Source organism: Epinephelus fuscoguttatus, linkage group LG2 (genome assembly GCF_011397635.1).
Source record: "Epinephelus fuscoguttatus linkage group LG2, E.fuscoguttatus.final_Chr_v1".
NCBI lineage: Eukaryota > Metazoa > Chordata > Actinopteri > Perciformes > Serranidae > Epinephelus > Epinephelus fuscoguttatus.
In genome coordinates, this window is record NC_064753.1 from 41,924,076 (window position 1) to 41,951,171 (window position 27,096).

Genomic DNA, 27,096 nt, shown 5'->3' on the forward strand with positions numbered 1-27,096 from the left:
GGGTGGAGAGAAGCTGGAGGCACTGAGCGCTCTCCCCCTCAGGCACACAGAGACCTGCTGGGGCTCGAGCAAGCAGCAGCTCTACTTTCCTTTGGATCTACATGGTGCACTCATTCAGAATATTTTTCTTAAACCTGCAGCCTCCTCTTTGGATTTTGTTTTTCATTGTGGATTTTTATACTCTGCAGCAGCTCTGTGGGGTCTGCTCTTGGTTCTGATGGCCAATATTTGGGCCTGGCTGACCAGCCAACAGTCCTCCTCAGTGTGTGGCAGGTGTCTCTGAGGAAGGAAGCTGCAAGAAGCAACATGAGTTTGATGCTGTGCCGCTGGGAGCAGAACAATTTCACCATGAAACTGGTAGGCTGAACACTTCCAGGTCATCTCAAAGGTCAAACACCAGGGGGCAGTTAAACATTTTATTGCGTTTCAGTTCTTTTCTGTGCATATAAAATATAAAATCACAGCCCTATAGGCTCTTTCTGTTGTTGACAGTCCTTTTATCAATACAGTGTTCACATCTTTATCCTGCCTTTCTTCCCTGACGCTGCAGCTTCAGGACATGTCTCACTTAGATTTTTCTCCCACTGTGTGTTTATGTATCAGTGAAAATGCTTGTCTCATCAGCTCAAATCCTTACAGTAGCCGTGGTGTTGGATTGCAGGCACGCAATGGATTAGTGGCGGTTCGTTTTAATATCATAGGAAAGTGCTGAAGGCGTGCATCCCGGTTTTTCCCTTCACCTGATACTAGCTTCACTTTGATGTCTGCATGGAAACTTAAAATAGGCTTAGCGAGGACTTCAGCCACAGTTTTGCAGAACATTTATGCGCGTGCCTGTGTGCGTGTGTGCATTATCCTTTCAAGCATTTATAAGAGAAGGACAGTCTGTGGTTCTTCTCTGTTGACTGCTGTTTGGTTTGATATATGTGTTCACTGCCAAAGAGATGGTAAATATTCAACAGGATCTGGGACACTGTGATAAAATACAGGGTTGGCCAGGTGCAGATAGGTCATGTGGTGCAAGCAAATGAGGAAAAAAAGATCTTTGTAGTGGCTGATGTGTGTGATAAAAGTAGGAAGCAGCAGATTTAATAAAAGTCAGTTTATATAATGAGCACCCTGTTGAGTTTACACATAACACAGACTGATGGGACACAATCTTTCTCTCTTTCTTTTCTCCGTGTCTCTCTCTTTCTGCCATGGTCCTTATCTGGATCTGCCGTGCACACAGAGGAAGGGGAGATGGAAGCAGAGGAGGTTATTACCAGAGTCTAGAGATGAGCTGATAAGAAGGCTAGTTTAATTACACACCGCCAACCTCCACACAGCATGACTGACGGGATGCCGGTGGGCCACAGGGTCAGCATGTGTGTGTTTGTGTGTGTGTGGGAGAGAGAGAGTGGGAATGACAAAGGGATTACAGGCAGGCACACTTGAACATGTGCACACACTTCCAGAAATTAAAATGACCTTCCTTTTTATTATGAAGTGTAGTCGATGTCCATAACCCTCTCTGTTCTAATCCGGGTCTATTGATTATTTGATTGTCGTGGTCCTTATGTCATCACACGACCTGTGCAGCATAAATCAGAATGTGTGATTTATGTGTTTCATCCTGATCGGAGACATGCCACTATATACGGAGCACAAAAAAAAAATTAAGAATTGAATTGAACCGTAATTGATTTTAGATAAGGTATATTTTCTAGATCAGTGGTTCCCAACTGGTGGGTCTTGGTCCAAAAGTGGGTCGTGGGTCGGCTCTGAATGGAGCGCAAATGATTCACACACGTCAAGTTTGTTAAAAAAAACACTATATTTTTAAGTTAAGAGTTTTTATTTTGAAATGCCGTTTCCTGCTGTAGAGTGATAAACAGACAGCCTTTTGACAGAGACAGCAAACTAGCTCGACGACATGGCAAAACGCAAGTGTGCTGAATGTATTAAACTGTGTATTAAACTCCTAATGATTAAGGAGGAATTTGAACTTTGTGGCTGGACTAGCTGGGCTCTACATGCCAAGTGGTGCATGGTGCTTCTCTGTGACAATACATGTGTGTAGCCTTGACGGACTCTGACTGGTGCCCACAGTAGCAATTGCATGCATTGAACTGCTCAACTGAAAAAAGTAGAAATCAGCTACCTGTCTTGGCTAGAGTTTTAAATCTCCAGTGAGGTAAATTCAGATCCCTCCAGACCACATTTTCAGTTGCTTTGTGCTACGGCCTTTTTTTTTTTTTTTTTAAATTTAATAATCAACTTATGAAATTTTAGTATTTCTTAATGGCCTGAAGTGAAGAGAAAGTTCAACGTTACCGTGCAGCCAAGGTCCTGAGCTAGAGCTGAACATAGGATGTCAAAGGTAGCCTAAGGCCCAGACACACTAGATCGACATATAAAAACTAGTGGCAACAAAGGGCTGCTGCTGCGTTGCCTCATGTCGCCTGTGTCCCAGCCAAAAAGAAGCACATGAATACACCACAAAGACAACAGCTAATGGCCAACTAGATTGTATGTTCTGCCCCTACATGAGAGGAGATAAGTTTCCATATCAGCAGGCAGTGTCAGTCAATAGTATTCGTCATTCAATCGAGGTTGAAAGTGATATTTACCGGGCGCTGGCGAACAATACCACAAACAATTGTGTACCATCTCTACTGAAGAGCTCAACGGCTAAAAACATAATCTTACCTAAAATAACAAGTTTGTTTTGATCTCAGGTCTTCTTGACTTAAATCATCTTTTTTTTGCTTTCCTCACTTCTGTTTCTCTTCTCATGCACTGAGCTGAACTGCCAGTCAGATTGATGGGCTCTGCAGTGTCTGATGGCGATTCAAACTGCTGAAACAGCAAAAAACAAGAAGGAAAAAAAAGCCAACAAGGGCCAACTAGTGCCAACGGTGTGGGCACACCGCCAAAACATTGAGCAACGACCGACTGTTGGCATGGTGTGTCAGGGCCCTTAGCTGTAGTGCATCTAGAACTATGGCCAAATGGAGGGGATGACATGCAACAAGGGTCTCTCGCCAGATTTGAATGCAGACTGCACCAGAATTCAGGATGTGCATTTGATTACAAGGGAACAGGATACCCATTTTAAAGCAACTGAAAGATCACACTATCACTCTAGAAAAAATTTACACGTGGCCCCTCCTCCCAGTACTGCTTGAGCATACACTGCAAGCTGCTACTCTTGTAGGAACATTGCTTTTGTTGTAATGGAAAAGTGGATACTTCAGATATCTAACACCTAACTGTCGGCACCTACTTCTCCAACAGAAAACAGTCTAACTCCACTACGTTCTTCATCATGACCCTCTCCTTCAGTGCTCACCAGTGAAAGTGAAAGCCTGCCACAGATTCACTAATTTTTGGGATGAGCTTTGTCCATTTAGCGTTTCGTGTTGCTATATTTGCGTTTTTTCTGTGCTTTGTTCAATATTACCACCAGTTCCTTTTTGACGTATGCTGCCAGTACCTGGTCACTGCTTTTTTAGAAAATCTTGACCTCGCCTGCACACTGTGCCCAGGAATGTCCCAAACATAGCAAAATAAAAATCATATAAAAAAATACAGGCAGAGAGCAGAGTCTCTGCAGATAAATACACTGCCACACACACTTACAATTCACTCCTACGGGTTGTACATGATGATTGAGAGGGATTACTTTTGTATGAGTCTATACATAACGGTTTTGCAAATCAGAACTGCGGTTACATTATAGCGTGCAGACCTTCGCTGCTTCTGTACCACACCTGCAGAGTGAGGCACTGTTTTTCAAGGACCACAAGGCAGCTGTCTCTGCAGGGAAATCAGTTTTATCATTGCATATGGTTTGCTTACTCACACAGTACCACTAACAAGCTAAGCCCTCTTTAATAACTCTTGCAGGGCTGCTGTGCCCTCATGTGCATCAGGCTGCATGTCTCAGGATTTGTCCTGATCAGATGTTGCATGCCAGACACTGCTGTGCTATTTCAGCTGCGCAGCAAACCAAACACCAATTTAGGGGATTTAAAAGTCTTTTATTCATGAGTGAATATTATAATATACTGGATTAACCTCTGAATATTTGTGCATTGTTAGATAGACAGGGCAAATGGTGTACACAAGCATTACAGGACTATCACTGTTGGGAACAGATGTTACATCTTTGCAGTTTGAGTTTTGACCCACCAGCAGTGAGTTTCAAATCAGTTTATGTATCTCATGTACACATGACCACACATGCACCCTCCGTCTCTTGGCTGTCTGATGATTGACTCTGTTTCCCATACTCTAAACTGCAGATTTCTTGCCAAGTCGTTTTGTCTACCATGTGCCTGGTATGGCCTCCATGCCTCACAAAGCCACATGTCTTTCATGTGCCAAACAGAGAGCAAGCAGAGACATGAGGGCTCATGAGTGGCCTGTTTCAGCTTTCTGTGGGCTAAAGCCACTTGAGAGGTCTGTGTGAGTACAACAGAGAACAGAGGGGGATAAAGTAGCTGCCAGGGGCCCCACAGACCAAAAAATATCCATGGTGCATCCTGCTGGGAGCTGAGAAGAAGGGGAAGCAGCTCCAGCTACAGTAGTGATGGAGAGAGTATGACGATAGTAGTAAAGTAACACATTATAATGTCGACATTGTCAGGAGTTCTACTTATGTTTTCTAATCTCTGGCTGCTTCTCAGAGATGCTGGAGTTAAATATGGTCACTGCTCAGGAGGTGATATTAAATCTTAGGTCCAGATATTTTTTGGTAGCACTGTCCTAGTGATTGGTTTAGCAGATGTGACTTCACATTACAACAGGAGCCACTTGAGCAAGCACATTTGCTGGGAACAAAAGCCAGAGACAAGAAGCAACACACCAATCAGCCAAACAGTGCAGAGTAAATGTAAAAAGATTAACATAGGGTTAAAGAAAAGGTAGGGGAACTAACCAAAAAACTACAAAGTTGTTTGACAAAATGACCTCTGTTTGGAGCAACTATTGGGCACTGTTCTGGATTCTTTAGTATTCTTGAAATCTCAACAGTGATCTTTACAGGTCAAATTTTCCGGTTCATATTTCTCATGCCTTATTTGATGGAATTAGTCTGGTTTAATCTGACACATTATAGTACCACATCAAGCCACTGAACTACTATGGAAAGTCTATTTAACCAAACTTAATGTGTAAAGGAAGCCAGCCCTGTCACATGAAATTTAAAGTAGATGTTTCACACCATTTTATTTAATTGAGGTGATTCATATTGACTGCACAGAAACAGAATCAAACTGAAGTGAGTCAGCAGATCAGTACCTTTATCCCTTATCAGACACCAGGGTGCCTCAGTCCAGCTCGTGCACCAGAAGCATCAGTGTTAAAGCCCAGTGTTGGAGTCATTGTGTCCGGTATAAAGCATCACAGCAGCTGGCAGAGCAGACTGCACTCCTCTGTTGTCATATCATACGGACAGGGACGGTGATTTTTTTAGAAGCCATCTGTCCGTGTCCTGTTCACCGAGCACTGTGCAGACGATGAGTCCCTTCGCTCAGTGCTGACTTACTTAAACTGAGGGAGATTCCTGAATTCACAACTCTTGGGTGACTCTGGATGTAAGGTGTGATAGAGAAAGTAACACACGTTATGATAAGTGCATCACTTGCACTTACCCACCACTCCTTCCCCTTCCTGCATCCTTCTGTTAGATCATTGTGTGAGTAAATCCATAAGTCCATCCATCATCTTCCCACCAGCCATCTGCTAGTCGGCCCAGACTGGGTCAGAGGGGATGTGTCGCCACATGTCGCCCTCAGCCTGCAGCAGCGCAGAGAGCTGCTGACTCCTTATCGATGAGACTTGGCTTTGTCAGGCAGCAGGAGGGGTCGCTGACAAGAATATGTGTTCTCTAAGTCATCTGTGTATTCCACTTACAGTAAGTAACTCCAGTGGGCTGTTACACGGCTAGCCTTCAGCTTAGGAAATATAATATTCAAAGTGAAAAAAGCCTTAAAGATGGCTGGGGAAACTGGAGTATTTATAGGATTTGTTATAATTCATCGAGGTTAAGAAATCCTTTAACAAGCTCCAGAGCTGACCATGAGATATTATCATACAGTGGAGAGGCTGTGCATTAAAAACTGGTGAACTTGTTTACACTAAGGAGCACAAAGCCACATTTTTGATGTTTTTTAATTTATGCCATCCCTTTTAAACTCTTTTCTACAGCAAGTATACCAGGCAGCTGTGTGTATTAAAGATTGGCAAGCATACCTGCATGAAAGACGATTATTACAGGCCTCTTCAGCATCAGCCCCCGCCTGTTGTACTCTCTCTGCCAAGGAGTTCTTTCCTTTTAAACCTTTATTTAAACAGTGTATGTCTGAGCCCTAATGTGGCACCTGTATGCTTAATTTCTGGCCAAATGTCACAGCCATTTGCCCCTCTGATGAGCTCTTAGTTTACACGCCACTGTAGCATGATCTGTGAGCAAAAATGAACTCTCTAAAACCTTGTTTATACTCGTGAGAGACACTGTGACACAGGCCTCTACAGATAGTGCACAAGTTACAAACGCACACAAAGGAGTTTATGCTCAATGTGTGGTTGGTTGGTTGCAATATTCTACCAGTGTTACCAGCAAAATGCCACAGATCAAACATGCAAGTGATTAATGCCACAGAGAAAGGGAGAAGTAATTAACTGTAAACTCAAACCTTACATTAAATATTCATGGGAATATGTTATTGCTTTTGTAAATCCCACTCACTCCTGTCACACAAATGTGTGTGTCCTTGATCAAGGCCATCAGTGTGTTGAGTTTCATCACTGAAGCTGCTGTGAGGCCTGCAGTAGAAGTGTGTTTTTTTTTCTGAGCAGCTTTTAGGTGTGAATTCATGTTAGAGTATGAATATGGAGCAGGACGGTGCTGATGTCAGCACAGTGGTTAAAGCTGGTTTAAGTTAAATCAGCATGACAGAAGACAATAGCTGGATTTAAACAGTAGCACAGTCCTGCAAGGGAGATCTGAGACCTCCATGTGAACTTCCGTTTCATGTGTGTGTGTGTGTGTGTGTGTGTGTGTGTGTGTGTGTGTGTGTGTGTGTGTGTGTGTGGGCGCCTGCTGATGTACAGCGCCAGGTGTGTCAGAGGAAGAAGACACTAAAGTGTTCTGTCAGTCAGCGTTAGGAGCTCTGTCACATCGAGGAGAGACATCCCATCATATTTACACCATCTGCCTCGGACTCAGGGGGCGACTGGGCTTCTTCTAGTTGCCTGGATCACAGATAGTGTTGAGTCACATGCAGCACAAGACACGGATTGTTTGAGGGACTATATAGGTTGGCCGTGCTACCTAGCAGGTAGACCACATTGCTGGTCAGAGGAGTTTTCCCCTGCTGTGATGCAACAGCGGAATCATACGATCATTGTTAGTTATGGGCCAGTGGAATAAGACCATATGAACCCCATAAGGATCTGACAGCTTGCCAGTTAATAAATCATTACACTTAGGAGTTTAGGGCTTTGTTTAGACTTCATGAAACAGAAGAGGAAGCAGCTACACCATCTACTTTCATCAGAAATGTTTGTTGCATAATAGTAATCCGTTGAAAACATGTATCGTCTGTCTGTTCGCATACTTATTTACAATTATCAAGATACGTATATGGAATTAAATCATAGTTGCTGCAGTAGGGTGGCCAAAAAATAAATTGTTCCATTTCAGGGTTTTCTGTTGCCGTCTGTCTCCGCACCAGTAGCAGAGGAGGGAACTGAGTCAGGGTGTCTGACTCAGACAGACAGATGAATGACACCCGGAGAGGGAGAGAGGTTAAAACAGTGTCAGTGTGACTGAGGCTTCACTATGAAACAGTCTGACAGGACCTGAGAGAGAGAGAGGTACATATGAAGAGGAGTAAAGCATGTCCTGCTCATACAGACACACAGAGCGGTCATGGAGATTTGAGGTGGAGAGGAGAGTCATCAAACAGCGTGGCTATATTTACCCGCTCCACTCTGCCTTTATGACAGAGCGCACTCGTGTTTTGGTCTTCTGGATGTTTATGGACCTCTAGTTTGCTTTGCCCAGTTAGTTGTCTTTATCAAGGTGACAGGCACTCATGGCGGAGTATGGCGGCCTCAGGGTGCCGGACAGGAGCTACAGCCGCTTCTCCTGCCAAAACTACAAACTGGTAAGATACCAGTGAGGGAAGGGAGGGTTTAACACTGTGGGGGTTTTAGAGGTCATGGGCTGTTAGTGTCATGCATGCGTTTTTGCTAAAGCTATCCACCTGTTGATGAGCTAAAAAGTGTTTAACTTTGCAGTTAGGTGTCCAATTTGAAGCAGCCCTGAAGTGAACACACAGTAGCGTGGAGGAAAACATTCACAGTAAAGATAAAGTGGTTGTATGTTAACTGAGAGGACCTGGGAGTTATGAGAGAAAGAGACTTAGGAGGAAGGGTCAGCTTGAAATAGAAACGTCAGGGGCAGAGCCAGATCTCCAGGAGCAGCCGGGAATTATTTTAGAAGCCCCCTGACAGAGAGGCAGGTAACAGACACTACCTGCCTGTTTCAGATGAAAGCTTACGGTTGGGATTTTGTTCTACCTCATAAAGCCCAGGATGTCCTAAACATGGTCAGTGACAGAGGCTATGCACTTGACGTTCAAAGGGGAGATTTCCCTTCAAAAGATAGAAGAAAGCACTGTTATCAGATCATGTCTTTTGTGGACTCAGCACTCAGTTTAGTGCCATTACCTGACTTATAAAGAGAGCTGTTTTAAGTCCTGGATCCCTATGAAAGCTTCTCGTGAGAGATAACACTTTACAGCAGCTTGGGTCGTGCTGTGTTCTCTTTATAGTTCTTACTCATGTTGGTAGATTAGTTCATAATGGTGTGTTAAGTGCAGCACTTTTTAGGTTGCTTACTGAACCCTGGAAGTAATAAGGCTAATAGTCCTCAAGTTATCAACATAATTGTTTCTGGAAAGCTGTGCAACGTCGATGTATGTGAGAACTGTGCTTTCATGGAAAGACCTGAGGTGTTGTGTGCTACTCTGTCATGTAAAAATTTGAAAAAAAGAAAATGTTGCTGCTGGTTCATGATTTCATGCTTGGACTTCAAAGGGAAGACTTAATGTTCCTCAACAGGTTGAGAAAATTCAGCAAGTCAGTTATGAAAGAGACTCAAAACCCACTGAAATAAGAAATGTGCAACAGTGTTATTATTATGCTAAAATGTACAGACCCAAAGTGTTTGGCAAACGTTAGAGATGAACCGATTGCAATTCAGTCAGGAGCAATTAAGTCAAAGAAAACTTTATTTCTGTCATATGATAATTGGTGGTATGGCTCTGTTCTGGGGCCTCTCTGCCTTTCCTATGCCCATGCATAAAGCCTCTTCCACACGCCTGCGTGGAAAGCTATAAGGTAAAGAGAGCACACCTATCTGCCCTTCCATGCGCCTTCATGGAAAGCCTAAGGCAGAGAGCGCAGCAGAAAAGACCCCTCTGGGAACAGAACAGAGAAGCATTAATTGACAAACAGAAATGACACTGAAGGCAGGCTGTAAAGTGGCTTGCAGAGGAAGCAGCAACAGTTTAAATAGGGCGCCCTGAATGAGATTTGCCAATTGGTTGCATAGAAAGGAATCATGTGATCTATCAGCTGACTCCCTTCTATCAGTCAGCTGCTCCATCAGTTGAGTGGACTGTTTGAGATCAGCTGATGTAGCTGGGATGTGAGCTGAGCTTGCCTGAGCTGAGGCTATGCTCAATTTTTCTTGGCCGATTCTGATTTCTGGTTTTCAAACAATTTCTCAGGATTGTGGGGGCATTATCAGGTCATGCTTGATTTACAGCTGCACATGGGAGAAGTTTTCCTTGTAGGCTTTCTCCATGAAAGCCCTTTCTGACAAAAATCTATTCATTATAACTGAAACCACGACTTTTTCCGAACCTTAACCAAGAGATCCCTTTCTGGTAGAAAACCCCTCAGGAAAATCTCTCCCAACTGCTTAACAGCTCCCTCTCATCTCAACTAAGGTTATCATTTTATTTTTCTTTGAATCATGAGCATTAAAACTTTTTGCTGCCGAGGAATAAACTACTGAATACAGTATATCAAATGGACCCTACTTGGTAAGAAAGCTAACTAGACTAACGAGGGAACTGGATTAAACCACCCAACTCTGTGTTTGTATTGAACTATACCTACCAGAATATGGCAGTCATTGTTTTGGCATTTTCCACTCACTTAGATGAAACGGTAAGCATTAGCTTTTCTGTGTGAAAATTTTGAGCTAGTTATCTTGACTCATCAGCTAACTCATAGACTGGGGCAGACCATCCATATATTTGTGTTTTTGTTGAGTTATACGTCTCGCACTAAGATGATAAGTGTCTTACCATCTTGCACCCCATTACATGAAACATTTAATATTAGCTTTGCTACACTTTGAGCTACTTATCAACTTTGTGATGAATACAGATTTGAATGGTATACCCGTATACCCTAGTCTGCTAGTTAGCTTAACACAGTAGCTCTTTAACTGTGTGCAGCGTGGCATAGGTATGAATGACAACTTTTACAATGAGTTGCATTGGCTCTGACAATAGTTAGTTATTGTTGTGCTGCTGTTTTGCAACGTCATGCAACACATGCATGTACATTTGATCGGCACAGGAGCGGTTACATCTAAGACAATCACCAGTCATGGCTGGTAAAGCTAAAAAACAAAAAAACATCTGATTCCGGTCACCAGCCATCTTTAGCAAACATATCCAACATATTGTCACAGGAACACTTAGTTGCTCCTGTTTTTGTGATTTCATGAAATTGCCCTAATAAAGAACTTTAGTGGTCGAGGGGTTGAGCAAATGGTTGGCTCCTCTAGGACTGAGATACTCTACTTGCTTTGCCCAGAGGCCACTTTTGCAAAATGTCAGGAGACCAGGAGCCAGTCACAGCAGTTTAGAGCAGGTATGGTGTACGGAGGGGTGTGTTAAGGATTTAATGACACGAGGGGCTTAGCCTGGACCTCTGTTGGGTTGTTGCAGGGTCCTGATGTGGCATTTTTTTGATGCTTTTGAATGGACTCTGGCACCTTATTTACGTTAAAAGTACAAAAGAAATTCCCACTTTGAATCAGTCTTTTTTCATTGTGAATTAGAAAATGGTTTGGGGCCCACCCGGCACCTTTTTGAGGGCCAAATTCAGCCTACAGGCCTAAGTTAAGTATCACTGCTCTAAGATCTCTCCAAGTAAAGTCAGTTTGACATGACCTCTACAAAACATTTTGCCAAAAATTTTACCAACCATTTTTTGCATTAAAATGTGGAAATGTTAAAATCATTAATCTTTAAATTTAACATAATATGTTATAGGCCTATTGAGAGTGAAAAATATTTTTGTAGGAACTCACGAATGTCCTGTTTGTGGGTATTTATGCAGCTGCTAGCATGCATAGCTGACCACAAAGTGCATTTGTGTTCCACTTTTTCTTTTGAGTCTGCTCTGTAATTAACTCTATGTAACTAATTAACATTATGTGTAATATTCGTGCTTTCCACCAGGCTTCTGTGTGTCTGCTACCAATAAGCTCTATAAGGCAAATACTTAATAGATTAGAAAATGGTGAATGAGAAAACAAGAAAATGTTACACTCTCATCGTGGTTACAAGGAACTTGTTAAGTGCAGATTGAGTCTGGCTGTGTATTTGACTGAATGTGAGTAAACTGTTGGTGTTTTGGGAAGATTTGGCAAGCATTCTTCCAATTTGAACCCACAGGAAAAATAAAAAAAAAAATCCACTAACCTGACCTGAAAGCTGGTGGTTTTTCTAAACTTCTAAAAGTGTTCACCCAACAGCAATGATGCAAGTGTGTGCTGCTTAGCATGCACTCAACAAGTCAGTGTCAGTGCAACCAACAGCAGGGCTGCGAGAGTGAAGTAATGCGATGTGGGTGCTCCAGCTGAGTGACAGTTTCATAGAGACATTAACACACAAACACACACAAGAAGCCACAAGAAGCTCAAAAGCACATCTGTGTAGCTCCTCCTACTGTATAATCACCCTTAGTCATTATATAACGTGACATTTGCTAAACTTACGCCTCTGCATCTGCAGCTGAGCCATCCGGCTAAAACAAAAAACTAACTTTTCACTCTTTCAACTCAAGGGCACTCTCTCAGTGTGATGCCCTGGCTGCCCTCACCCTCTCTCCACTCAGGCTGACCCAGCGCTGCGGGGATGGCCTGTGTGCGTCATGCCCTTCTGTAGGCATCGCACACCAGCCTAGTGACTCAGCAAGCCGGGGCAGCAGGGATGCTGGATATGAAGCAGATCTGTGTGTTTGTGTGAGAAATAAAAAGGCGCAGCTGTCTGAATGAGTAACTCATGGCTGCTTGTCACAAGCTTTGAAGAGATGACTCTGTGTCACTTCTGAAGGCTTAAATTGGACCTTATTATGTGAACATGCACATGGATCCTGGCTTTCATGCAATGCATGATGAAGCATGGTCAGTTGTTTACAAGTCTTAGACTTTGATCTGAGTTTAGATGAATGTCACAACGTCAATGTTTTCAGGGCTCTAAGTTCTAGACAGGTCCAATTTGGACATGATCAGCCTCTAATTAAAACCGAAAGTCAACACTTTGATCTTAACATATTTCTTTAATTCCAAATTTAATGCCCTGAAGTTCCGATCAAAAACAATTAGACACTGTGTTACTGTTCATATACTTTTGGACTTCACCGTTAAAGGTCAGTGTTAAAAAGGATGCCCAGATTTTGTTCAAATACCCAAAGCTTGGGGTCAATAACCTCGACAGGCCACATACGACATTCTCCAAATGGTCCTGACAGTGTGAATGACTCAGTGTCATGTTGCTTTCTCTGGTGACGGGAATGTCCCTGACATGAATTTACAGCTCCTAAAAAAGACCCTCAATCCCACGAGAAGAGGGTCGGGATTACTGGAGGTTTCTGGGAATGGAGGGATTTTCCCTCCTGGAAAATGTTTCTGTTAAACATCAGACTTACTGATAGGGATCTCTCAGTGAGTCTGTGTTGACATATAGATGCAAGTGATGCTATTATTATGATATTAGCAGTGACATTACGGGTCATGTTTCAGGAGTTGCGCTTATTATTTATTTTTGTATCCTGTTTGGAACTTGTGCCACTGACAGTTAGACGGACAGGAGGTTTAGAGTCTGCAGTGCAGGTGATTGTTTAGCCTAATTAAGATGGTTGGATGAAACCCAAATGAACAAATATACATCACACAGAAATGCAGGATATAGTTTTTATGATTTTTTCCTTTTCCATTTAACAGATTAAGACAATCTTGAAGTCATTGCAGCAGTGATAAATATTGCCTTTACACAAGCAGCCAAACAAGAACTTTACCTAAATAAATTAAAATCTTAATTTGGTAATTAGTCCATATTTAGATTATGAAACACTTGATTGCAGAATAAGTATACAAAGAATAAGAATCTGATTTATCTTTCAATGCCAACTTTTATACCTGTCAGGTTTTGATACAAGATGCTCCATACACATTTAATTTGGTACAATTCACTGCTGTTCACCAGCCATCTCTACACAGAAATGGCCTGAAATTGAACTCACTTCCTGGACTGTGAAGTAGTAATGCCGAGCACTTAGCCTCTCCACCGCCCTCTTACCACATAATTACAATATCAATTCATCAGTCGTTTACCACCATGGGGAGTTTTGATTAAATTTTCTATTCAATATGCAGAGGGCTTCCCTCTGATCTGATGCAGAGACTGGGCCGGAGTCAGTGTCACCTCATTCTGATAGATATTGAGTCAGTATGAAGTCCTCTCCACTAACCATGCAGTTTATTAAAATGTCTCTCAGATCTGAAGCCTGCTTCTCATCTGCCCCCACCCTTTCCTCTCCTTGTCTTTCTGTGACCTTTCAAGTAATTTTGGGATCACAGAAGCTACAATAAAGATGCGGTTAAACACACATGATCCGGATTAATGCATGATGTCTTTTTTAGGTCTTTGATTTGCAGACGTGACTGATGTTGTAACATTTGGTCTCTGGTGGGATGGACTGCAGTGCTAGTTATGCCTCACTGGTGATGGTTTCATTAATATTGGTTACAAGTAATTAATCCCTTGTGTTTACAGTTTGCTTTCACATGCTAGGCATCTTGATTAAACTGTATTCTCCAGCAACTGATCACAGTAGTTTGTAAGGATAGCAGGCCAGTCAAAGCTTCATTAAATTATGTTTTTGGCAGCTGTGGTCCTTATGGCTAACTTGTTAGCTAGCAGTTGCCTGTTTACACATTCAGCAGACACAGAGGAACACGTGTTTTCATATGGAGCCATATTTCTATTTTATACGTATCATATTATCATTTCTAAAGTGACGAAGTGACGTAGACAGAAGCTGACTTTGTCATCAGGAGGTAAAGGATTGCATGACATCCAGGCGAGATGGCTGCAGACTGCTGCAGACCAATGTTTGAGTCCAACAAACAACAACACCAGTGTCAGCGTTTCTAGTGGCTTTTGTGCTAACAAACATGGCTGTTGTTCAAGTGACCAGTCACTACTTTTCCAATGATTTTTGTGTCATTAAATGTGGGTGTTTTGCAGCAACCTGGCACTGCTTTTCCAGCAGTTTTTGTGCTGTAAACATGGGTGTTTTTTAGCAACTATTTGCCTCTTTTCCAGCTGCTTTTGTGCCTTTGAATGTGGGTGTTTTGTAGCTATCCATTGCCGTTTTTGTCGTGGCTTTTTTGCACGTAACATGGTAGTTTTTTAGTGATCTGTCATTGTTTACCCAGCAACTTTTGTGCAGCTGCATGTGGGTGTTTTTTGCAACCTGTAACTGCTTTTCCAGTGTATTTTGTGCTACCAAATGTGGGTATTTTAAGTCAAAACATGATTGTTTCCTAACCTCGCCAAAGTTGGTTTTGTGTCTCGACATAACCAACAGTTAAACACAGTGTTGTTAGAAACATCAAGTTTTAATGTATCTGTTAAATAATAACCTTCAAATATAATGTTTCCATGGGTTGCTGAAAAGTACAACATTTTTTTCTGGTGAATGGGTTGCTCCACCAACTCCTGAGAAAAAACATCTGGCTATTTAGCTGCTAGATTGCTAAATTAACCAGCTGGCCACTAACGTTTGTTACCAACAGTATTTCTGCTGGTTGGTGCTGGACAGGTAGGATACAGTGGGTTTATCTGAGCTTGTATGCTGAAAATAGCTGCCAGCTGCTGCTAGAAACAAGATTGTTGAAAGAGGTGAGATGTGACTATACAGTTAATCTGCTGTAAACTAAAACAAGAGTCGAGTAGGTGGTGATTCTGTGAAGTTGAACTGCAAACAATGCCTTTCATAGTAGACATGATCATTTGATTTACTCTTAATATATTAAACAATGATTTGTTTACCTCCAAAAAGTTCTGCTATGAGCATTTATATGTCCATTGTACAATTTCTTTCTGGATGTTTCCTCTTCCAGTTCCTGAGATATCACTTTGAAAGTTTGGGCTTGATGCTCTGGCTGAGAGGACGACATCAGAGAGACAAAAACTGTTTTGAAAAGTTTAATTTTCAGAACTTAAAAGACAACCTGTTGTGACTTGCCCACTTCCCCTTTTCTTTCCTTTTACACCCCCCTGTGCCCCCCTGCTTGTCCTCAGGCTGTTTAACCCCCCTACACCCTGGTTTCTACCTCTGTGACTGACAGCTACCTGTTTCACCCCGATTTTAATTACACTCCAACCGACCTATTTACCTGTCTGAAACTACTTCAAAGAAAAGTTACACACACACAAAAAGCTCCTGAAGACTGCACTTCCTTTTCTCCATGACCAGCTGAGGGTGTGAATTGAAAGGATAGAGTCTAATCTGGCAGCTTGAAGGATTTTTTTAGCTCTGTGTGTCACTCAACAGGCTTTTTATAACAGTGCATTTGTGTTTGGGTATGCAGTCTGTGTGATTTAAACGTCGCTCCAAGGCTCTTTGTGTTTAATGTGTGGTCGTGTACTCTCATAAACCTTTTGCTCCTGAGCTTGTGTGTGAAGACGAGTATACGTATGTGTGTGTGTGTTTGCCTTTGAAGTGTGCACACCTGTTGTAAGCCATCATGAGAGCCGTGATTCATCTGATGAGTAGCATGGCAGAAAAGCTCCGGGTCTGTTTACAGTGCAAACAAAAAGAAACAAGGGTCACAACCGTGTCACACAACTCACCACCATGCGTGTTGTGTGTGTGTGCTTGTACTAAGGTTTGACCCTAACAATGCCGTGCACTCATTCAGTACTAATAGGTGCACTTGAATTTCACAGTAATTCTTGAGAAAGTTGACACGCACATTAGAAACTAGGTAACTGGGAGAAATGAGGTTACACAGGAAATCTGACCACGCATTTATACATTGTGTAGTGGCTACTTGCTGACACATACATTTTTATATAGGTGTAGCATGTCAGTAATCATAATTCTCCTCCTTCCTCGACCTTATTTTACTTAGTTTTAGAGTCATGTAAGTCAGTGGACATATTTTTCGCTTACAGTTAGGGCTGGGCGACATAGAGAAAATCAAATATCACAATATGTTTGACCAAGTACCCTGATATTAGGCTTCGGTGGTATCTATTTTTCATACCTTCACACCCTCCTAACATTTCACCAGGATGTATGGTACAGGTTTGAAACCGTCTTGGTTAGTCCCTCCATTGTTCCAACAATCACCATCCCTGTGGTCTGCCTCTGCAGTTGCTGGCTGGCTTTTTACTACTCCTGTAACGTTATCCCCGCCATTCACAGTTGCCATCTCTCTCATCTCAGCTGCCTCTTCCACTCATAGAGACTGTCCTCTGATGGTGCATGCTGTGCACTACAGTACATCGCCTCAATACAGCATTTCGTATCAGTTTAAAGGTCCAGTGTGTCGGATGTAGGGAGATATATTGGCAGAAATTAAATATATTATGTATTCTGTAGTGTATAATCACCTGAAAATAAGAATCATATTTTTGTTACCTTAGAATGAACTGTTGATATCTACTTAGGGACAGCATCCTCATTTATGGAGATTGTCACGTTGCACTGCCATGTTTCTACAGTAGCCCGGAATGGACAAACCACACACTGGCTCTAGATGGGGCCATTCATGTTTTTGCATCGGCCATTGTAGTTAGAAGCCCCTCCACGACGTGTTGGAAAAACATTGATTTTTTAATGTGAAACTGCTTTATTCAGTGTTTTACCGGTTTACGTCAGTGGGTCTGTTTATTTTAGAGCGAAAGAGACCTCTGTAGATAATTTGGCTGCTGCTGAAAATCTGGATTGTCTGGATCTTAAGTTATCACAGAAAAAAGGAGAGCACACTAGCATGTGGTGGGCAAGCCACCCGTCTCTGACATGCCAAACAGCGTTGGTGAAACGCTAATTTGGAATGTGAAACCGTTTTATTTTTTAACCAGTCTTAATCCCCTGGTCTGTTTGTTTTGGAGAGGAAGAGACCTCTGTTAATAACCTAGCTCCTCATAAAAGCTTCCTGAACAATGAACAGTAAAGGAATTCTAACCTGGAGAAGGTTCAGCTGGTTGCAGTCTGCAGTCCTCACTGTTTGTTGCCACTAAATCTTACACACTGGACCGTTAATAGGAAGAGGAGTGTCTGTATTTTTGACGTATTTTTGAAAATCATACCTTCAGGATTTCTAAATATACTGTATACGGTAATACCTTTATACGGCCCAAGCCTACTCAGTATCAATATTGCAATGATATTGTGGGGTTCATTACTGGTGCTTTCATTAAATCTTTACAAAGTGAGATATCTGATAAATAATCAAGTGTAATGTGAACATAATGACTGAGTAGGTAAATAAAAATAAAAGAACAGCGAGATCAGTCTGATAAGTTCATAGGGTTACATCGCTTTACTGTAATGCAGCCTTTTAAACCAGGAAAAGACAACATTTAGAATATCCAAAATCTAAAATGGTATCTAGTCTCATATCATGATATTGATATAATATTGATATGTTGATATGTCTGGATTTTACAAATAATGCTTAACTGTGGAAGAGGTCATATTCAGACATATATTCGACTTTCAGTTACTCTGTAATGCATATGTGCACAATGAAGAGCAGGAAAGCAGTGATACATGGACATAGCCAAGAGATCTGCTCTATCCAGGAGAAATCCAGCTTGAAAAATCTGATTTCCCGTTTACATGACACTGGAGAAATCACATCATTGCAGGGAGCTGACTGTAACTTGGTTACTAAATCGTCCTGATTGTCTCTCCTCTGTCATCTCTTTCACCTGAGTGTTCGGGGATGTGTGAAAAGGAGAGTGAGACATACTGTAGAGGGAGCGGTGTCTTAATTTAGCCGAGCCGTCGCACATGTTCCAGATCCCTGTGGGAGACAAACTGCTCTGAAGTTACACTTGTTAAACAGAGTCTCTGCAGATTACAGACAAGCCTGACAATGCTTCAAATCGACATGGATTCATGAGGCATCAGTTTCTCAAAAATAACTTCTTCTTTATTAGGAATAATGTTCAGTGCTACTTCACTTCAACCTTTGTGTGCCTTTTTTTAACTCACCAGAAATAGAAACTCACTCCTCTTGATGAGAGAGAGAAGGAGTAAAAGAGAAAGAGTTTGGCGACTAATTATGAAGGAAGCTATTCAGATTATTCAGATGCTTGCTCTGCCCCCCTCCTCTCCTCCCCCCAGGCAGTGAAGGGCCTTTTCTGTCCCCAGAGAGTGATGTCAGCATGGCCCATTGAAAACAGCCGCCGTGCGCTGCGAGATGAATGCCCTGGCTGAGCACAATGGCCCCAATTTGAATACCACGCGGATATATGCCAGATCGGAGCCCCAACAAAAGAAAGAGGGCTACTCGGCTCCCATTCAACCATGTTGTTATTTTATTAGAGTCGTAAATTTGCTTCAACCATTTATACCTTTTGTAGTTTTCAAGTGTTTATGGAGTTTGAAACACGTGGACGACTTGATGGGGTTGCCCCTGTTTTGGACTGGATTTTATTTTTGTTGGCTCATAACTGAACACCGCGGTTTGTGTTTGTGTCTGACTGCAGATCTACACGGACTGGGCCAATCACTACCTTGCCAAGTCAGGACACAAGCGTCTGATCAAGGACCTACAAACAGACATCGCAGACGGAGTGCTGCTGGCTGAGATCATACAGGTCGTAGGTAAGGAAAACACACATTTGATTCCAAAGTCTGCCAAAAGGAAGCCAGCTCTGATCACGTGTTTGCTGGGAAAAAAAGTGACACTTCATTAGTTACTTTTAAAGATATGACCGGCCTTTAACCAAGAAAAAGATCTACATCATCATCCAATAAGGATGATCTTTTGCAAGATAGATTTCATGTTACAGAATGAAATCCTTTAACTCTTGAACTATCTGATGCAGTAACTTTCTTCCATGAGGTGATGATAGAGTCAGGACAAAATACTATTATAGTAGTTAAAATCCATCTTTGTCAGGTTTGCTTTGATGCTCATGAGTGAACTTGAAGAAGTTGGATTCATTTTAGCTTCAAAAACTTTTTTTTAACTCATTCATAAACAAAGAAAAACTTTAAAGGATCTGGTGTGTGGTGAGATTTAGTATGAATGACTTGTCTAATTCTTACTTTGTTATTAGCTTACAGAAATATGATCTTTAAACAAACTGCAGATAAGGACAGACAGATGAGGGAAGTCCTAAAAACTTTCCAAATGATGGAAGAGCAAATTTCTGAAGTGACCTGTAAGATGTCTTCTACTACGTGTAATTACACACCCCCTGTCATTGGTGAAAATGTGTCGATCAGCTTATCAGAACCCAAATAAATCAATGTCATTTTCACATTGACTTGCATTTTAGAATTGATTCACCTGTCTTTTAAAAGTGTCTCATAGCCTTATGTGCCAACCGCATATGAAGATATTCAACCTGTGAAAGTATGCTGTTCCTCTGTGTTTTTGACCTTCACCCTCATCCATATCATCATCAGCCTTGTCATTTCGTCCGAGCCGTCCTCAGCCTGTCATTTCATGCGCAGACAGCCTTGAGGCTGAAGCAGTCTGACACCAGCTGACCGGTGACTCAGCATGTCACTGACTCTGTCTGCTCCCTGCTCTTCCCCCTTGTGTCTGACCCACATTTATACTTCCTATGATCTGTGCGGCCTCGTCCTGAGGAGTCTCACTGTTGCATAGTTGTCATACTGTATCTGCTGCATGTGATTCTTTTTTGGGAGTTGGATCGGGCTCAGGGCATTTTGTATGTCAAATGTGTTTACATCACATGCTTTGACGGCCTCCTCCTCTCATCTTATACCATAACACTGGCTCCTGCTTCTTGCCATGATGTTGGCTGCTTAAATTATTTTGATCATTCCAGGGGTGTAGAAGCTTCAACTACTCTAATAGTCAGTCTGCCCACCTGGGTGAAGGATGTGGAGTAGCTGAGCTTGTGTAAGGCAGGACTATGAGGTAATAAATATAACAGTGAGAGTATTGTTTGACACATGTTTTGTATGTGATGAGAAAACAACACAGATTCATTTAAAGTTGCTCTTTTGATTAGTGGGGATGCGCCAATTTTGACATTCAGGGCTGATACAGATACTGATGTTTAAAATAACAGTTTGGGAGATGGGCAACAGCTGATACTGACACTGATGTGTTTTTTTATTGTTATTTATTCTGTTTTATTGTTATTTACTCACCCTTTTGTGCCATGGAAACAAAGAAATCTTTGTTATAAAAATATCTGCATAATTGAACTGTTCTGAAGTAAAAAAAAAAAAAAAACTGGTTAAAAAGCCCTTTACAATATAAATAGATATCATAATGTCCTGCCTAATATCTGTTTTATATTTCTGAGAAAATATCAACAAATTTCTCCTTAAAGCGATTGTACTTATTCAAGTTTCTCACCAAAAACTACATTTTACAAGATTTACCTATGCATAATACTCTTCAGAAAAATACAGAAATACAGAAAAATACTCTTTTCTGTTGTCCATTGGAGGACCGGACGCTGGTTGCTACTAGCCATCTTGTCACACACCGTGAGATCACAGAGCCAGCTCATTAATTTAAGTTTGTGGCCATTAGTTTCGAGCCCTGCTTTTTAGTCTGTGCGAAATTGATGTGACATAACAGGAGGATAGGCTGATGACAGTCAACAAGGCAAATATCAGCCGATAGGAATGTTAAGCCGATAAATTGGTGCATCCCTATAGTTTTTGAATGGATGCATGAAAGGAGATGTAAAGATGTGGACAGGGGGATTGAAAATGCCAGAAATTTCCACCTGTCTGCAAAGTAGGAATTATCTGCTGATTGTTTTCAGGTTATTTTTATGTTTAAAAAATGTCTCTCTTGTTGGCTCGTGTTTGGTCAGTGACACTTCATACTTCACTAGTACTAAATGTGACTTTTTTGGGGAGCTCTTAAAGTAAAACTGTAATTTGGTTGTATTGGTTTATTGGTCAGAGTCCTCTTAAAATGTTTCTGCAGTCCTAAAAATGTGGTTGAGTAGTGCCAAGACATCATGATCTCTTTTCATCCACTACTTTTAGTATTCTCACAACATCAAGCAGACATACATATATATACCCTCCAACAGCTGATCACTGCTGCCCCGTTCTTAAGTTAAAACAACACAAGCCGGAGCCCTCCATTCACCTGTTCTGACCGCCTTTCTGCCTGCTGCCTCCTGTCCCTTGGGAAAAAAACCTCACACCACATAATCGCCAGTGAAACTAGAGCAGCCTGCTGGTGTCAGAACAGCCATGCTGGGACCGGATATGGCACCCGTTTAGTTGTTTGACCAACCCGCACTCAAGGTCAGGACTTTGGAAGTGGGAAACCTCCAGATCAAGGACGCCAGTAAAGTTGCTATGAACTGTCCTTGAGGCAACTGTTTTAATCTGTCCTACAAACTTCAGCCAGACTTTTTAAGATATTTTGCTTTTTCTTTAGCTCCCAGTCCTGGGATACTTTTTATCTTCTCAAGCAAGCCTTTATGCATTCTGGCTGCTGGTTTGTAAGCTGTTGCTCTGCACTAGTCAGCCAGGCAAAATGTGTCTGGTTAGTGTGTTGTTTATTTTTGGAACATTTAATGTGTCTCAAAATCACAGAGTAGCTGTGTCTTGTGGGTGTCACCACAGTGTGCAATTTGTCAGGAAGCACACTAACCAACGCCAACAGTAGTAGCATTAAATCATCAATCATTTAAATGTCTTAACACACTGAAAGAGCACATATTATGCTTTTCCTTATTTTCTGTCATGATGTTATAATGCTTTAAGTTTTAAATCATGAGGTAGACATATGTAAAAGTAATCACTGTGAGCAAAAACCTAAGACTTCAGGCTGTTCTGAGTAACAAAGACAAGAGTTTCTTTATGTGGTCATCTGCTCCAGGCAAGTTACTGCAAGAGCTTACATTACATAGTTATGTATCATGTAGCTACTCGGAAAACAAGTAATCTTGGTTGCCAATATTTTTAATTTCTCCCCGATATTGAATCATATTTCTGCTGGAACATTTCCAGTTGTGAAGATTTTGCTTTAAAAGCTTTAATTGGTAATTTTTCACTGTTTTTCACTGACACTTTACTCCATTACAGTCATTCCCCTGGCTATAATGAAGGTGCAGAGAGAATGGCATAAATACATGAAACCTTGAAACACTGACCAATCAGAGCTGACTGGGCTTTTTCAGGAGGGTGGCTTAAAGAGACAGGCGCTAAAATGGAGCATCCCAGACAGAGGGTGAATACAGGTGTTCCAGCACAGATAGTATGAGGGATATAAAGTGTTTTTGAACATTTAAGCATGTAAATTTGCTCTCGTAGAAACCCAAAATAAAAGAATGAATCTGAAAATTAGCATAATATGCCTTCTTTTAAAGAGAATATGGTGCTATTTTACTTCTTTACGTCTTTTTTTTTTTTTTGATGAAGCTTGCCAGGAATCATTAAAGCCTCTCCTCCACACTTTATTATTTGACAAGGACATGTTGTTTATACAATACAGGGGGAGAGCGTACAGCGACCCATCAGATTTTCTTTTGATTTGATTTCTTTTAAATGAATTGATCAATCTGATAGATGTTAAGGTCAAAAGTCACTTTACAGAAGAAAAATAAAGTGGACACATCTACCCCTTCATTGGCCATCACTACACTGCGTTATAGGTTATTGGCATTAAGATAACTTTATTAGACTGTTAACAGTTTACTTGATGATATCTATATAAGAGTGACATGACACTGTCATAACTGTGGCATGACATGGTCATGAACCTGTCATGAACATTATTTACATGTCATAAAAGTTTATGACTGCTGTTATTAAGTTGTCTTTCAGTTTTTGTAATCACAAGTTGACATTGTTTGGGTTGTCTTGATTATGACAACTTGACATTAATCAAAGTGACATTACCAGAAGTTGCCTTTGTCATGACAAGTTGACATTAGATTTGTTTGGGATGTCCTTATTATGACAACTTGACATTAACCAGGATGACATTACCAGAGGATGTCTTTGTGTTAATGTCAAGTTGTCATGACAAAGACAACTTCTGGTAATGTCACGTTAATTAATGTCAAGTTGTCATAATCAAGACAACCCAAACAGTGTCAACTTGTCATTACCAAAACCGAATGATACTTAATGACAGCAGTCATAAATGTTTATGACATATACATAATGTTTATGACCAGTTCATGACAGTGTCATGTCACCCTTGTGTAGATACCTTCAAGTAAAGTGTTACCATTAAACTTTGTGACTGTTGCCGAGTAACTGAGATCGCTCTTCCAAATTTCTTTTTATTCCAAAGAAAACCAATATCCTAGATGGCTTTACCAACATAAAGAATAGATACTAAAGTAATGTTTTTTGTCTTTGTTGACATGAACACATTAAAGACACTGTGTTTATTCACCAGAGAGAAAGAGGAGATTTTTCTAGTAGTGAAGGTGGTGCAGTGTTTGGTCCTGAGCTGGAGTGACACTGTGGGCCCCACCGTGCCTCCTGATGGAGGAGACTGTGTTGTTGGCACAGTTGTCAGCTCTGAGCTGACGATCGTGTCTCAGCTGCTGTGGGCTGGGTCTCTAATAGATGGGAGGAATCTTCGACACCAAACACACGCATGCACACACACACACACACACACACACACACACACACACACACACCCCCTTTGAAAAGAAGCAGCACAACACACAACTCGGCCAGGCCTCCAGCGGCCCCGTTCCCATTTGCTGTGACCAGATAGTGTTTCATGTCTCAGCGGGAGGGGAGAGAAGGGGGGTCACAATCACCGGCGTGAACACCTCTGCTCTCCTCACTCAGCCAGCAACTGTCTGGGACACACACTCAGGGATCTCCACTGGAAATAAAAGAGAGGATTACATGAACTGAACACACCTGAAAACAGTTTCATTCTCTCTTCTTTCATCTCTCTGTCTCTGCCTCCCCTTTCTGTCTCTCCCCAGCCAATGAGAAGATTGGAGATATCAATGGCTGTCCCAAGAGCCGTTCTCAGATGGTAAGTGACCTTCTAAGTTTGTTTTGACAGGCTGTTGTGAAATTTACCTCTGTGTGTGTTTCTGTGTGTAAAGTCACACACCGTTTTGATGTGCCATCTATCTCACCGTCTCATGTGGCCCACGCTGGGAGCTGTGGTGCAGAAGTCACTGGTGAATAGTTACTCCATTTATTTTTACTTTTGTGGTCTTGCGGGCTGCCGTCTGTAAAACCTCTGGCTCAGACTTCTGGCAGTTGGCTCTCAGTTGAAAGCTTCGCAGGCTTTGGGTTTTGGGGCCAGTTTTGCCTCATCTTATTACACTTGCAAAAGAAGAGAGCATTCTTCTCATCTCCGGGAGTCAAAGCAGGCAGGGAGCATCGGCGCTGATGACAAAGAAAATGTTTCCAACCAGTTGTGATGTGATTTTGTCCACGGTGACATTTAGCAGATATGCAAGTTGGATTTTTTTGTAACGCTGCTGGTGGGATTTCGGTGTTTTCACAGTTCTGTGTTCTCTGTGGGAAATGAGCCGACAGTGCCCAGGGCAGGGCTGCCCTCCGCTGAATGTGAAGGGTCGTAAATTGGGCCAGTGTGCCAGCTGAGGGGGCTATTTTTGGCCACCAGCCAGACTAGTGAAGCCTCTCAAAGCACCAGAGGGAGAGAGAGACACACACACCGAGAGTTAACAACTGAGGAGGAGGTGGAAACACAGCTGATCACTGAACCCTTCCTCTTCAGTGTGAACATGGGCCCATATTACTACACTTGTGAGGGTATCCTGTCATTTAGATTGGTTTCTAGTGCTTTTTTAGTACTTTAAAGTGCTCTGATTTCATTTTTTGATGGCGGTCTGTTTCTTTGTTTGCCATTTCATAAGTTACGGTGCCAGTTTAATTTAAAAGCTTTGGAAAATTCTCGACCTTTGTTGATATTTAAGCCTCAAAGTATATCAGTTAGGATCTATTCTCAATTTAACATAAATGACAATGTAGAGCTGGGCTCTCTACATAGTGTGGTGTTCAGTGAAGCTAGGTTTCCCCTTTGGGTTAACCAGACACTAGTCTGAGTGGGCGGAAGTTCGCTGCATGGATCAGCCTCTCATTGGGCGGAACGAGCCACCCGCTGAAATCCCGCCCTACCACCTCCGGTTGTGTAGCAGTTTTCAACACATCCTTTACTAACTTTTGCGGTGTTTGATCTTGCTGGGATGTAGCCATTTTTCTGCCATGGTTCGCGTCCTGTCTGCGATATTTTTGTGGGCGTGTTACACCAAAACCTGTTTCCTCCCGGCAATATTTTTGCAGGCGCACCGTTGCTGTGGCACCGCCCAGAACGATTGTGATTAGTTGAAAGAAATACAAGCAGCTGGGGTGTTTTTTCCTCCAATCTCAAAGTGAGAGTCGGCCCAGTGAGCGAGACTAACCAAACATTGGTCATCCTGGATTACTGGTATCGTTAGTTAGCTCAGTACACTTAAGGTTTTCTTGTCGGGCTGTGAGAGTGTTCATGTGAAAGAGGCAGATTTGTTAATTACAAGTGACATCACCACAAACCTGAATGAAGTACTTAATGGGAAATGTGATACCCATGGGAAAATTTGGTTCTAGTGACACCAAAATCTGATATTGAAGGAGGTGAAATGTTAACAGTATAATCACACATCTAGAATAGAATAAGAAACAATGGAAACACTTGAAATATTTTTAAGTAAGGCTATCAATAAAAGCAGGGTGAATAATATGTCTTTAGTACAAAGTGAGTATATTTATTTATCTTATGATGAACTGACAGTAATGAATTTATGATACATAGAGTTAAAAGTAATATTAAACTGTTTCTTCTGCCAAAGTAGAGAAGACAGTTAATGCCTGATAAGGGCTATCTGACCAAAACGTTGCATTTTTAATTTACTGGGAGCTAATAAACAGCATGTGGATTGTTTTTTATAATAATAGACAACAGAGGGTTTAATTTGTTTCCTGTATTATTTTTTTATGAAGTCGCCTCATGTTATTTTGAGCTGCACTGGTAGTATATTAGTATAGAAGCCTCCACACTGTCGGGAATGAAAGTAACTTTGCGCAATTAAAATGCAGCTTTTAATCTAGGGCTGCAAATAATGGTTATATTCATTTCTGATCAATCTGTTAATTATTTTCTCACTTAATTGGTTAGTTGTTTGGTGTATGAAATGTTAGAATATTGTAAAAAATGTCAGTCAGTGTTTGCCAAAGCCCAAGAAGGCTTTCTCGAATGTGGTGTTCGTTCACAACCCAAAGACAGTCAGTTTACTGTCATAGAAGAGTAAACAAAGAAGCTTGAATCAGAGAATTTGGGCTTTTTTAATTACTCGAATCAGTTATTTGTTTATCAAAGTAGTTTGCTATTAATTAAATGGTTGAGTACTAGTTGATAAATCATTGCAGCTCCATCATTTTATATTTGGTGTCATAAACTCTGTGTTTGTTTAAAGCTTTGTTCTAAAACCAGAATGGACACATGGAAACTGGAACATGATTCTGCTGACTTATAAAAATATG

The 27,096-nt window shown here is 41.5% G+C and overlaps 1 protein-coding gene across 3 annotated transcripts in view; it reads left to right on the plus strand.

Moving 5' to 3' along the window:
• nav2a (neuron navigator 2a) overlaps positions 1-27,096 on the plus strand; it is a 139,887-nt gene that overhangs the window by 15,539 nt on the left and 97,252 nt on the right. For 2 of the 3 annotated variants that reach the window (XM_049595156.1, XM_049595162.1), the window contains exons 2-3: positions 19,095-19,212; positions 24,525-24,577. In XM_049595156.1, coding sequence (XP_049451113.1) covers positions 19,095-19,212; positions 24,525-24,577 — 171 coding nt within the window. Of the gene's footprint in view, positions 1-8,019; positions 8,160-19,094; positions 19,213-24,524; positions 24,578-27,096 lie in introns of those variants that run through there. The other variant, XM_049595169.1, reaches the window with a different exon arrangement.